Consider the following 15,063-nt stretch of genomic DNA (forward strand, 5'->3'; position numbering starts at 1 on the left):
GGGGATCTTTGTCTGTACATGTCTGTGCATGTCTGTTTTTGTCTTTTGTGTGTCTGAACGGGTCCTGGGCCTCCCTTAGGTTGACTCAGCCTTAAATGAGTACCAGGTGTGATGTGTAAACATCGCCACAAGGGAGACAAAGGCGGATAGGCGTGGTGCTGGCCACCTACCCCCTCGCGTGTCTGTCGTGTCGGCCTTCATCGGTGCTACTCGCTAACAGCACTTAGCCCCAACAGTCTGTTAAAAGGCTACACGGGGGGATTTTTGGTCTTTTTTGCCGTTGCGCATCTCTGCAGCTGCAAGCGCGACCCACAGACGACGATCATCGAGAACGCGCGCAGCCAAATGTCCAAGTTCTCGTTCGAGGTGTTCCGCTTCGTGCGCCACAAGCACCAGCACCTCTCCACCATCTTCCTGCACTGCAACACGCGCCTCTGCCGCGAGGTCGACTGCCCCTCGTTCGGGCCGGTGAGGAACACGCAAAGCCACCGCGAGAGTTCTCGCCTCCAGCCTCAGGACACTCGCGGGCTCGGGACGGCGAAAGCCGCCCCGCTTGCGACGGCGCTCAAGGGTCTGCCGATGGCGCTTTCTTGTGGTGATCATGGAAGTCCCTACTGGTGCCCCCCCCCCTCAGTTGTGAACTCCCTACTGGTGCCCCCCCCAGTTGTGAACTCCCTACTGGTGCCCCCCCCGTTGTAAACTCCCTACTGGTGCCCCTCCTTCAGTTGTGAACTCCCGACTGGTGCCCCCCCTCAGTTGTGGAACTCCCTCCTGGTGCCCCCCCCCCCAGTTGTGACCTCCCTACTGGTGCCCCCCTGGTTGAGGAGCTCGCTACCGTTGGAGACTTAGACCAACACTGTGCCAGTGTTGGTCTATTTAAGTCTCTTCAAAAACGCGCTCTCTTCTATCATCACCTTCATTCCTCTCCAGCTCTTCTCCCCCCCCCACCCCCGGTTATTTATTGATTCGTTTTTGGTCCTTTCCACGTAATGGCGCCTTGAAACACTGTGACAGGCACCTAATGAGTGCCAATCATTGTTAACTACGATCGTCAAAAAAGATGGTGTTAAATAGTGTCAGGTGCCAGAGGCCATCCCAGCCGCACCCCGAGGTGAACAGGGAATGGCTCTGACTCTCGGCCACGTCGTTTTACCCGGGCCTGCCCACCATCATGAAGACCCTTTCATAACTGAGCAGAGGGTCAGGTACCCCAACAAAAACATGCAGAGGACTGCCCCAGCCTGAAACTATGCTGAGGCTCCGCAAGCCTCTCATCAGCATGCATGGCAAGGCAAAGTTAGGATGAAGCTTGCCAGGAACTTTCCTGGAACACTGGTGTCGGTCAACCTTTTTCTCAGGAATAAACATGCACACACACACTTAAAAGACGTGTACGATGGACAAAGATCCCCCGTTTAGCCTGAACAGACTGTTGGGGCAAGTGCTGTTAGCGAGCACCTATGAAGGCCGGCACGGCACGCGAAGGGGGTGGGTTTCCAGCACCATGCCCGGCCGCCTTTGTCTCCCGAGTGGCGATGTTTACACACCGTACCAGGTACTCATTTGAGGCTGCGTCGACCCAGGACAGGTTCCGACACACAGACATGCACACACATGTACACACACACGCCCGCGAGTGCCGTGTCGCGTGTCTCCCGCAGAGTAACTGCCCGAGCTCGCGCTGGAGGAGGGGGGCCCCGCGTGCACAGAACCCCCCCGAGGGGGGAGGCAGCAACAGGGACATCGCGACGCTGAGCGCGGGGCCCATCGTGACGCGCAACGGTACGTGCCGCTTACAACAAAGACAAAGATCCCCCGTGGACTGTTGGGGCAAGTGCTGTTAGCGAGTAGCACCTGTGAAGGCCGGCACGACACATGAGGGGGTGGGTGGCCAACACTACGCCGGGCCGCCTTTGTCTTCCCAGTGGCGATTTTTTTTTTCACAAGTCGACCGAGGGGAAGCCCAGAACCGGTTCAGATAATCGTCACTGCTGTTGGCCGGGGTCGCCAGGTTCATAGTGCAGCGTGCGTACGCACATAGACACACTAGAAACTAAAACTATTTTTTACTTCTACCAGGTAAGGCCCACCGAGCTATGTAGCTGATATTTTTAAAGTGACTTGGCTATCACAAATGATAGCCCAACGAAGTAACTTATCACGTGGAAATTTAGAGCAGCCAAATACTCTAGACGCGTGATGTTGATTCAAAATGTAGAGAGAAAAACCGGAGGACCCGGAGAAAAATCCACGTGACTCTAACGCCTCTATGTTTGACGTTTGCATGTTCTCCCCATGGTCACATGGATTTTTCTCAGGGTCCCCTGGTTTTTCCCTCCACATTTAGAAACATGTGTTTAGAGTATTTCGCCACTATAAATCTCCACATGATGAGCCACTTCATTTTGCTATCATTTGTGACTAGGTCGCTTCTGAAAAAGCGGTATAGCTCAGTGGTAAAATAGAAAAATTGTTTCGTTTTTAGTTGTTATTAGGGATTAGAGTCTAAACTGTAGACTGAGATCACTGGCAGATCTTCTATCTATGCTCCTGACTATGCCACCTTGCTACATTTTAGCCGCCTGGCGCTCCGCTCGTTATTGTGAGCACCACTCCTCCGCCCTCCGTTGTCACTGATAGTTCAAGGATCTGTGAGCTGTTCGCTGTTCACACAATCCAGTCTGGTTACATCCATGATGGATCATAGTGGGCTTTACCTGGTAAAATAAAAACTAGTCTTTTTAGTTTAGCTGCTGGACATCTGTGAAAAACAGCTTCATAGCTTATCAGATTCCTCCAGTATAAATACATATTCAGATTCTGAGAACTGGCACTACCAACCATTGCCCAAGTTCTGTGGTCCTATTTTTGGATATTTGGCCAATTCCATTTGAGTTCTTTTTCCCCCATGCCATGGATCATAATCAATGCCATACCCCCCCCCCCCCCCCAGTTCCTTGCAGTCACAAATGAGCACTAAGTTGACCCAGTACAACGGGAATGTAAACTCAGATGCCGTCACTGACAGACTAACTCACAAGTGGACAAACTTAAGTTTCCTTCCTATGATGTCGATACGAATCCTGCCATAACAATATAGAAAGAAAAAAAAAGAAAAAGCCTGCATATTTGTCTAAAAGATGGCAATGGTCATGGACCTCTCAATGCGCTCGGAGGTAGTTCTGTGACATCTCATTCCGCGGGTCGTTCTCCACCAAACCACAATAGTTTTTAAATTGACACTTACATCTCGTGCCATGATACTGACAGCGCAGTTGTAAAAAAAAGAATGGGGAAAAGACCATTTTATTAAGTGGACGTATTGGTGGTACACCGGTGCATAGTAACACACCGGTCCTCATAAAACAGTCTAAAATCTAAATCAGCAAATCTATTTATTAGTCTTAAATTGACCCTGCCGCCAAGTGTCACGCGATTTGAAGGATTATTCAGTCGACTGAGACTTTCTAAAAATGGTCAACATTGACCGTAGATTTGGGTCCGTTGAATCGAGGAACCGTTCGACCAAGTCTAGGGCACGAGGAGTCGAATCTGCCTTTGGGACACGGAGCAACCAATCGTCATCAGCCCGGGTGCAGCTATACGGCAACAAACTGTGAAGCTTCGTGTTCAGCCGCTCGTAACATTCGTCTTCTGACTGCTAAGACACAATAACTGAGTTTGACGCATCGCCTCACGTGATTTTCTGATCGGGAGTTGCGAATTGTGGGAAAATAAAAAAAAATATTGCGATTTTCTTTTTTATACCGGGCACCATTGGTGTACCGCCAATACGTTCACATGCAGAACGTGGTTTAGCAGCTTGTGCTGTGCGCAGCACTGTGTGGCTCACATCCCGACGGTGTCCCCATGTCCCCATGTCCCCCCGTCCTGCCCTGTCTCTGCAGACGAGCTCGACCTGAAGGACGCCCTCCAGATACGTAAGTGGGAGGGATGCAACACCGCCAGGAGTACCTTCTCACGACTCACGAGACCAAACCCACACGTATTTCGCATTTAGCCGAGCTGTAGTTTACAGTGATAAATCCACACTAAAGGGTTTTTTTGGGGTTAGATTGCCTAAACACAGCCAATTTGTAAGGTTTGTCACGTAAAGAAAACGTCCCAATTAGTTACTAATTTAGCACACCGGAGTGTTGAAGCGTAAACCCACGACATTTGCAATTCGAGAACCGTGACATTTTGCCGGTGCTGCGATGAAGTTCAACACGATAACCAGCACCAAATCTCACTGCGTGCGCGCGTGTGCATGCGTACGTGTGTGTGTCTCTCTCTCCGTCCTTGTGTGCGTGTCAATCTCCGTGCATACATCCCTCTGTGGATGCCCGTGCATGAGCAGCAGGAGACCGCCACACCTTGGGGGGCCCCGCGCTCGACGGGCTCGCAGGGGGCCTGCTGGGCGCGCTGCTCTTCGTGGGGGTCCTCTGCCTTGGCCTCATCCTGCTCGCCGCCTTCCTCCTGGTGCGCGTGCGGCGCCCCCTCCTCGCTCGGCGGCCTGCCGGGGGCACCCCCAACCCTGCATTCAACTAAAACGCCACCACCACCCCTACCACCCTCCGCCCCCTACCCACACCAACCCCCTACTGCCCACTTCCTATCCACACCCCACCTCCTACCCACATCCACCCCTTACCCAGATCCTCCCACCCCCTACCCAAACACACCCACCCACTATCCACACTCACCCACCCCCTACCCACACCCACCCACCCACAACCGGGCCATGAGCACAGTCTCTCCCCTCACACTCCCACGGACCACAACCCACGAGGCCCTCACCAACTTCACAAGGCTACCCACCGGTGTGTACCCGCCACTGTGAAGCGTCTTTAGCCGCGCTGATTGGGCAACGTAAACTAAACAGTTTTTATTCTCCTCTACTAGGTAAGGCCCCACTACTATGCAGGCAATCCTCGGTTTACGTGCTTTTGTCGTACGCCATTTAGAAATAACGCGCGATTTGTATTGACCATTTATTGACATACGCGAGGCCATTTTCGGAATGACATCATCCGCAACGCGCCGTACGCCCCACCCTAGCCTGGCACCGCGACCCAATGGCGTTGCCGGCAGCCAGCGCGTCACGATAACTCGTGTGAAGGGATCATCAAGAACACAGGTGATCAGATGTCTAAGATCCGGAGAGGAAGGGGTGGTGATGGTATAATGAATGAGAGGGCACTGTAGCAAGAGAACACAGGTGGGGGCCGTCCATTAATGACGTCATGCACCTGGGGGGGGGGGGTGTCAGACATTTGTGATGAGTGTGACGATGGGGGGGGGGAGTTGAGAAATGTGACGTCACATCAAAATGCGCAACTTTAAATAAATATAGACAACACGTTCTACTTAATTAAATATACTTTTTAATAAATGTTTTCTCCTACAACATCAGAGTGCAGCGCCTCATTAAATACGCACTACAATGACAATAGTTTAAAGCGATTTGAAGCATTTTTTGGGGGGGGGGCAGAGCTTTGTGACGTCATATTTGAGGGGGGGGGGTCTGACTTTTTGTGACGCCGTGTGACAAAATCGCGTGGCGTCATTTATGGACGACCGCTAAGAATTAAGGACCGAGTATTATATTGGGTGTACATGTAATGCATTGATATAGGCTAGGATTATATAGGCGATTATGTCTGCGAGTGTGAAGGAAATCCCCTAACCCCCTCGTTTACCATTATTTCTTTTTGGAAAATAGCGTTTGACATCCGCGCGTTTTTTTCCAGGAACGCATCTATCGCGTATGTGAAGGAGTGCCTGTATATAGCTCTTTTTCAGACGCGACTTGGCCGTCACAAATGATAGCTCAACGAAGTGGCTTTTCACGTGGAAATGTGTAGCAGCAGCCACATATTCCAAATGTGTGTTTCTAAATGTGGAGGGAAAACCCGCATGATCTGGAGAAAAATCCACAGGACCACGGGGAGAGACACGCAAACTCCAAATATACCCATGTCAGGGTGGGGATCAAACCCATGACCTGTATACTAGGCGAGGTAGTTAACATCTCCTAGCCACCGTGACGCCCTATGTCGTCATCCTCATCACACTGCCTCCACCGTTGCCTCTTCTGCCCTCCGGCCTGCGAGACTTCACTCCCCCCACCTTGTCTTGCGAAAATAGTAAAATAAAACGTCTGTCTCTCCCCCCCCCCCCCCAATTCCGCACCCCCACCCCCCGTTTGTACATTGTCTTGATGAGATGCCCGTTGACACACTCTGGAATATCCGAATCGTACCGTAAAGGGTGAATGTTCAGTGAAGGGTACCCCCCCCCCCCCTCCACTTTGAGGGCAATCGCATTTCATTCCACGTGGGTAGATCAACACTGCCATTGTGTTTTTTGTGCGTTAGCCGAAGCACCGGGTGATCTGAAGAGCAGGGAAGCCGGGAGAAGGCCCCAATGGCTCGAAAAGACGCTGGCTCCCAGTGCCTCCCACATGTTTCCGCAGTCAAAGCAGCCCTTGCTTCAAGCGGTAGTGCTTATTTTGGGTTAGATCGCATAAATATAGATGTGTCGTTAAACCCACCACCACCCGACACAGCCAATCAGTAAGGTTTGTCAGGTAAAAAAAAAACGTGGCCAATAAGTTTACTGGTTCAGCACTCACCTGTTGTGTGTTGGGAGAGTAAAACCACAACATTCACAATTCGAGTACCGTAACGTTTCACCGGTAATTACAACAAACAGCCTCATCAGTCGACAAACAGAATTGTGGAGAAATCCTCCTCCTGTTTCGGTCTTAGACAGAGGGGGGTAAATGTGATGTCATCACTTGTGAGCCAATCAGGTACGAAGACCAAACAAATAACCTCTATTATGGATATTGGTAGCGAAAGCCGACTACGTGTTAAACCGAAGTTTTTTTGCATTATGGAGCGAATCAAAGAGGCCTTCCAGGTGGAGTGTAAGCCTTGGAACTTTGATGGACAAGAGGGGCGTGTGTCGAAAAACATCACAGTTGCATCGAGGTCAATTTCTCTTTTAAGTCACAACACGGACTTCGAGGTGAGCCCCTGCTACTCCCTTTGTGATCAGGATCATAATCTTCGTGTATCCTCTATCAGTCCGGTGGTGCAAGTGGTAACACGCCTCATAGCATGAAGGATCTTGGGTTCGATTCCCGACTCGGGCGGAGTCTACACGGGGGTCCTCTGGATTCTCTGGTTTTCCTCCCATAGGCAAAAAAAATCACACACGCAGTGTAAACTAAACTGTTTATTTTACCAGGTAAGGCCAACTGAGCTATGTAGCTCTTCTTCTGAAGCGACCCGACCATCACAAATGATAGCTCAACGAAGTGGATTTATAATGTGGAAATGTATAACAGCTAAATATTTTAAACACACATTGATTTTAAATGTGGAGGGGAAAACTCGGAGGACCCGGAGAATAATCCACGCGACCACACACGGGCATCCACAGAGGGATGTATGCACGGAGATTGACACGCACACAAGGACGGAGAGAGACACACACACATACGCATGCACACGCGCGCACGCAGTGAGATTTGGTGCTGGTTATCGTGTTGAACTTCATCGCAGTACCGGCAAAATGTCACGGTTCTCGAATTGCAAATGTCGTGGGTTTACTCTTCAACACACCGGTGTGCTAAATTAGTAACTAATTGGGACGTTTTCTTTACGTGACAAACCTTACAAATTGGCTGTGTTAAGCAATCTAACCCCAAAAAAACCCATTAGTGTGGATTTATCACTGTAAACTACAGCTCGGCTAAATGCGAAATACGTGTGGGTTTGGTCTCGTGAGTCGTGAGAAGGTACTGCTGGCGGTGTTGCATCCCTCCCACTTACGTATCTGGAGGGCGTCCTTCAGGTCGAGCTCGTCTGCAGAGACAGGGCAGGACGGGGGGACATGGGGACATGGGGACACCGTCGGGATGTGAGCCACACAGTGCTGCGCACAGCACAAGCTGCTAAACCACGTTCTGCATGTGAACGTATTGGCGGTACACCAATGGTGCCCGGTATAAAAAAGAAAATCGCAATAATTTTTTTTTTATCTTCCCACAATTCGCAACTCCCGATCAGAAAATCACGTGAGGCGATGCGTCAAATAAACAGCAGGCGTCAGGGTCGGGACCGAACCCATGAACTCCTCTTCTTGGTTCTCTCGGTAAAGTCACGTAGAAGGGAAATAATAAAATAATAAAAATTAAACAATAAAATTCTCACGACGTTTCGGCCACAACACAAGCAGCCGTCCTCACGTGAAGAAACAGAACTGTCGGAAAGACAGCACTGGGAGGAGCAGAGCGCCTTGACAAAGGAGTTTACATATCAACAGAATAATTTAGCATTGAAGTAGCTGTGTTAATGTGATAGATTAGCAGGATGTTAAAGTCAGAAATTGGCATGTAACTGTGAGATTAGCATGATGTTAGTGTGAGGGATTAGCATGTAACTGGTCACGGAAGCAGCTATGTTAAAGTCAGAGTTTACATATCAACAGAGGCATTTAGTATATTGACGCTAAATAACTGCAACTACCCAACTATCATACAATAAACTGATGTGAAACAACTAAATATAAACTACATCAATATAATCAATGTACTCAATATATTCTCCAATAAGCTGAGCTATTAACATAAAGTAACTCGGTATACACTACACTATATAATGAATACCATATAGTAAACTGATAAAAAACGAAAGTATAAACTACATCAATATTATAAATAAACTCAATATACTCTCCAATAAGCTGAGCTACTAACAATAAGTCATTATACATTACAATTCTATGTCGAAAAAAGTGGCGGTTTCTTTTTTACTTTTTTCTCAACGTTAGTACCACGGAAAGCGACGAGCTTTGTTCAGACGGACGAGTCCATCTATGCTCGGAACGGAGGAGGGGGAGAGAGAGAGAAACAGCCACGATGCGCTGCTCTGTCCTGTGTTGCGTTACAACTATGCTATAAACTAGACCACTATACATTACAATATTATACCCTCCAATCTAAACTACATTGTATAATATCGTCTACGCAGCCCAATGTAAGCTCTAACATGCATTTTTTTTATTTAAAGCTTTCGTGACTGCAGGGATTCATATTCTTTGTTCTTTCGGTAAAGTCACGTAGAAGGGAAACAATAAAATAAAAAAATATAAAACAATAAAATTCTCACGACGTTTCAACTGCAACACAAGCAATCATCATCAGGTGTGAAAGCCACAGCAATATCCGAGAATATGCATTATATTACGCATTATATTGATATGCCTCCAACTAAACTTTTTTCTACATTACACGACTATACACCGTAATATACACTGCCATAGACAAACCCAAACATTGAATTATACAATTCGTTACTATACACTACCCTATACTTTAGACTATAAAAATATTAGACTTGTAATATTACACTATGTATTATTCTACCAACCCTACTGTATACCACACTGCTGTATATTCACTATACAATTACGATACTATATATTGCCTTATGAATTATGTTAAACATTACACTGTTAGACTATTTATTATTATACAATATGCTATAAACCATATCATTGACCGTCGTGTGAAAGGTACTAAGAGGCAGTGCCAGCGAATGGACCGTGGTCTGAAAGTCACTGTAAAATACAATCAATCAAGAACCTAAATAGTTTATCACGTCTTTCCAATGATTACTAAGCCAGAATCCATCTTCTCGGTTGAAATTGTCTCTGTGTTTTTATATGTGGATGGCTTCATGAACGAATCTCTCATGGTAGCCGGATGGCTTGCAGAGAACCTCCGTCTTGGAGAAGTCAATGTCATGTGAGCCTACTGAATTAGGTGTTCGTCCTACCGTGTTTCAAGTCTGCTTTATGTTCACGGATGCGGTCCGAGACATGTCGTTTGGTTTCTCCAATGTAACTGCTACCACAGAGGCAACTTAGTTTGTAGACCCCCAGGTACTGTATGTCTGGAACCACATCTTTTACAGACGGGACCAGATCACAGATTTTATGTACTGTGTTGAATCGGACCTAGGATTTTGGAGATCTTTTTTGTGATCCCCGCAATGTAGGGTAAAGTGATGGTTTTGAAAGGCTCTTCAAGAGGATCCTTCTTCATGGTTGGAGTGATGGCTTTGCGGATTGTGTAGTCGGAGTAACCATTAGCCTTGAGAGCTTGGTGTACGTGCTTGAGTTCACTGGCAATGTGTTCTGGTCGGAAATGCATTGGGCTCTATGGTATAGAGTCTTGATGAGGGAATTCTTCTGGGATGGATGGTGGTGGGAATCCGGTTTTAAGTAAGCATCCGTATGGGTAGCTTTCTTGTAGACAGAGTGGCTCATTGAACCATCAGGTCTCCTTTTAATGAGGACATCCAAAAAGGTTAGCTTGCCATCTTTTTCGACTTCCATGGTAAATCTGATGGACGAATTCCTGCATACCGGGCGAGATAGTCAACATCTAGCCACCGTGGCGCGTCTAACTAGTATTGCCAAAATATTCCCAATGCTGAAATATTACCTGCAAATGACTCAATTGGGATTACACGCGCCATGGTGGCTAGATGTTGCCTACCTCGCCCGGTATGCAGGAGTTTGTGGGTTCGGTCCCGACCTACCCCCCACTGTGTAAACTTGGCAGGTCCCTCACGAGTCTTGAGACTCGGTGAGCCTTTCTTGGCTTATTAACCAATGGTAGGAGTAGGGCCGTCCATCGGGGGGGTGCGGGGCCGGGGAAAAATTCCTCTGTGCCCCCCCCCCAAAGTGCGGGGCCCGGGGCAGTCGCCCGATTCGCCGCGTACACCCTAGGGGGCGGCTCTGGGTGGGAATAGGGAATGCAGTCTTCAAACCAGACGGATACACGAGTCTCTTAAGCCCAGCCCAATGTCGATGTATAAAGGATAAACACACCCAAATGATTGCGTGTACCAGCTCCACGCATTCACGCACACGCGTCTGCATCGGGGTTCAGTTCAGTTTCAGTTCAGTTTTTTTTTGTATAGCCCTGTGAGCCATTCGGCTCTTGAATCGGGTGCAACCACAAAACGAACGAGAAAACATCTTAAAGTGACTATGTGTGACTGTGCAAACAGAAAATCCATGAAAAAAACAGCAAAATATTCCTGATGAAAGCACCGTACACCAACGCTGTGTGCAAAAAATCCCAGTGGGATGCAAGTCAAACAACAACAACCACAATGAAACTTAGATTAAGGCCGTCAGTCTAACTCCGTATTACAACAAAACAAACATGTCCAAACCAAAAAACGTTTTCCAAATCACCAAAAAATAAAGCCATAATTACAACGTAACAGTGATCATAGGGACTGTGACCAAATTTTTACAATAAACTACATAAATAATATGTAACACCAAATCCTAAAGCCATAGCTGGCTGCATGAGTTACTCCACAACAACAGAAGCATCAGTCGGAGTATCAAATTTATCAATGCACCCTTTAACATCAGCACGCTAGATCAAAATACAGATAATACTTTGCAGCGTCATCCGGAGCGAAACATTTTATTTTATTCTACGCCAATGAATAGCAGTGGCAGCTAGGGGTGTACACCTCCTCTAGAGCAGTTTTGAGAGAAGATCTCATTGGTAGCGATTCAAGTTGCAGTTTATTGGCAATAGCATTCCAGACTCTGGGGGCATCAATAGCAAAGGCCCTTCCTCCAGTTTTTTGTACGGCAATAGGGAATGTGAAGCTGGTAAATGAGCGAAGACCTGAGGTCAAATTTGTTCTTTGAAACAGAGAGGAGATCCAGCAGGTAGTCTGCGGATTTTTTTGTAAGTACATCGTGAATAAATAAGATCTGGTGCACAAGCCGTCGAACATTAAGAGATGTTAAGTTTGACCCAATATAGAAATCACAGTGGTGAGTCCTATATGGGCAGTTCAATGTAAATCTTAGGGCCGAGTGAAAGATGGAATCAAGCTTCTTCAGTACAGTACTTGGGGCTGATTTATACACGATGTCACAGTAGTCAAGGGGTTAACGCAATGCTCCGTGTATCTGTGGTGACTTTTGTTCCAGTCTAAAAAATTATGTTTGAGACTGCTTCCCATCTGTTCAAAAACATATCGCGGCACCACGGGGCTGTTTTGTCATTCTCTCTGATCGGCTCCTAAGCCCCAAACATTTCTGGAACTTCCTGTTGGGCCCTGACAATGAAAATAATCATTCATTGGTGTTTCCTCTGTTAAATAAAAGGAAAAAAACAGCGCAATACAAAATAAAAGTCGTAGGTGCCACGGTGGCGATATGTTATCTCCCTCACCTGGCATACAATAGGTGGTGGGTTTGATCCTGACTCAAACGCCTGCTGTATATATTCAAATCAAGATTGTATGTTTGGAGTTTGCATGTTTTTCTATTCGTGTTCACGTGGATTTTTCTCCGGGTCCTCCAGTTTTGTCCCTCCACATTTAGAATCAACATCACGCGTTTAGATTATTTGGCTGCGATACATTCACACATGATGATGAGAAGTCACTTCGTTGAGCTATCATTTGTGGCCAGGTTGCTTTTGAAAAGGAGCTATATAGCCCAGTAGTGGGGTCTTACCTGGTAAAATAAAACAAATTGTGAAATGAATAGTAAACGATTTCACAAATGCCCACATTCAAAGCGTCTGACACGAAAGCTGATGCTGAACACGCTGCGGGGTGCCGTGTGTGAGAGTGGATGCCATTTGTTTGGAATGAAAGTATTTTTGGGGCGGAAATCCATCAGACCGACAAACTTGGGTACGAACTTTCCCAAGAGAATGATGCGATTTGTATGCGTGCTTTTATACTGTTTAACACGAAGGCTTTCGCGACCAATAATAGAGGTTTTTGGGTTAGATCGCGTAAATATATAAATGTGTCGTTAAAACCCACCACCACCCGACACAGCCAACTAGTAAGGGTTGTCACGTAAACAGAACGTGGCCAATTTGTCACTCGTACAGCACACCGGTGTGTTGGAGAGCCAAGCCACAACATTTACAATCTGAGTTCGACGTTTCGCCAGTAATTACAACTAGCTTCATCAGGCGCCAGCCAGATTTGTGGAGAAGCCTTACTGTTTCGTTCCTTATATAGAGGTGTAGATGTGTTGACCACGCTTCTGCGCTCTTGCACAATGTAGAGGGGGGGGGGGGTGATTACTGAGGCAACGTACATTATGCATGTGCATTATGCGAGCCCTTTGAACTTGTCCTTCCTGTCTATTGTGTTTGTTAAAATAGCCCTACCAACGGTAATCTCTAAAACCATCTGCTTGATTTAGATATGTGGATGACACATTGGTGGTCTGGCCACACGGCAAAGACACACTGAACGCATTTCTGAATCATCTCATCTAGCAAAATCCCATCCATCCAGTTCACCATGGAAGTGGAAGCTGACAGAACTCTACCATTTCTGGATATTCTGCTCGGGCGGGGTAGAAATGGAAATATAACACAGCGTTTACCGAAAGAAAACGCATACTGACGCCTATCTGAATGCAGTCACACCATCACCCCGCACAGAAGTCTGCTCTTATCAAGACGCGCATTCATCGAGCTAAGTGTCAGATGGTGACAGTCTGAAAAGTGAAATTCAACATGTTAAAGAAGTGCTGCAAATGAACGATTACAATGATGCACAAATCAACAGGGCATTGAATACCAAAACCAAATCAAATCATGAGCATTGAAACTGCCAAAGTAATTAAAACGCGCAAAATACCGTACATTGCGGGAGTAACTGATAAACTAGCCAGATATTTGGAAAAACAAAACATTCGAGTCAGATTTGGCACGGTACATACAATACAGAAATTAATATCTGGTACAAAAGATGTATTACCGAAGCTATCAACAGAAGGTGTGTACAGGATTAACTGCACTTGTGGCAAATGTTATGTTGGGCAAACAGGACGAATGATCAGCACGAGACGAAAAGAACATCAGAGAAACAGTAAATACTCCCAAATGCAACTGTCAGCAGTGGCATCCAACAAGGACACTCAATTGATTTTGATAATGTTGAAGTCTTGTGCAAAACTAGCTACTACTGGCCAAGATTAATTAGAGAATGTATCGAAATTTAAAGAATTCAAAATAACTTTAACCGTTTGGATAGCTACTGCCTTAGCGCTACGTGGAAGCGAATCATAAAATAATACATTACATAAATGCATGCTTACAATGGGCAGCGTACTTCAATAGGGATTACCGTTGGTAGGGCTATTTTAATAAGCAATAGACAGGAAGGACAAGTTCAAAGGGCGCGCATAATGCACATGCATAATGTACGTAGTTCTTTTCATTATTTTATTTTACCTACGTGACTTTACCGAAAAAAACAAAGAGTAGTTAGATTCCTCCACAAATCTGGCTGTCGCCTGATGAAGCTAGTTGTAATTACTTGCGAAACGTCGTACTCAGATTGTTATTGTTGTGATTTGGCTCTCCAACACACCGGTGTGCTGTACTAGTGACGAATTGGCCACGTTCTGTTTACGTGACAACCCTCACTAGGTGGCTGTGTCGGGTGGTGGCGGGTTTTAACGACACATTTATATATTTACGCAAGCTAACCCAAAAACCTCTATTATGAATGCTTTTATACTCTTGTCAAATACGTGAGGTTCAGAACAAAGCGAATGGGGTCTTAAGTGGACGTCGCCCACACGCTGCAGATATTTCATCCGACCACAAAAGCTCGCTGTAAAAAACGCCACGTGAATCGCACGACATCGCACCCTAGGTGAGAGGTACCGGTAAACATTTTGGGGGGGGGGGGGGGGGAAGAAATAATAAGTAATCAGACATTATGCCTCCTTCCCATATCTGTCCATCCACGTAAAAAAAATTACACATCCTATCAGCGACACGGTGGCATTCCTGGAGTGCATCATTTCAGCGGCGTTGGTTCAAAACTGGCAAACGCCAGACCAATTATGACATTCAGTGGCTCATCCGCAGGGTCAGGCTTTGCTAGAATCAATGCTGGTGAACCGCCAGATGTTTATAGGTAAGGACCCCTCTTCTTCACACTATGGGATTCGAGTTACAACACA

At 46.7% G+C, this 15,063-nt stretch overlaps 1 protein-coding gene across 1 annotated transcript in view; it reads left to right on the top strand.

Moving 5' to 3' along the window:
• Positions 1-5,244, top strand: part of ZPLD1 (zona pellucida like domain containing 1) — a 76,764-nt gene extending 71,520 nt beyond the window's left edge. The window contains exons 8-11 of the mRNA XM_076053742.1: positions 296-468; positions 1,662-1,782; positions 3,909-3,941; positions 4,361-5,244. Of these exons, the coding sequence (XP_075909857.1) occupies positions 296-468; positions 1,662-1,782; positions 3,909-3,941; positions 4,361-4,551 (518 nt within the window). The 3' untranslated portion in view covers positions 4,552-5,244. The remainder of the gene's footprint in view (positions 1-295; positions 469-1,661; positions 1,783-3,908; positions 3,942-4,360) is intronic.
• Positions 5,245-15,063: the final 9,819 nt, after the last annotated feature.

The sequence above is a fragment of the Petromyzon marinus genome, chromosome 62 (genome assembly GCF_048934315.1).
Source record: "Petromyzon marinus isolate PM22_M1 ecotype Great Lakes invasive population chromosome 62, UKy_Petmar_22M1.pri1.0, whole genome shotgun sequence".
In the NCBI taxonomy this organism is placed as follows: Eukaryota; Metazoa; Chordata; class Hyperoartia; order Petromyzontiformes; family Petromyzontidae; genus Petromyzon; species Petromyzon marinus.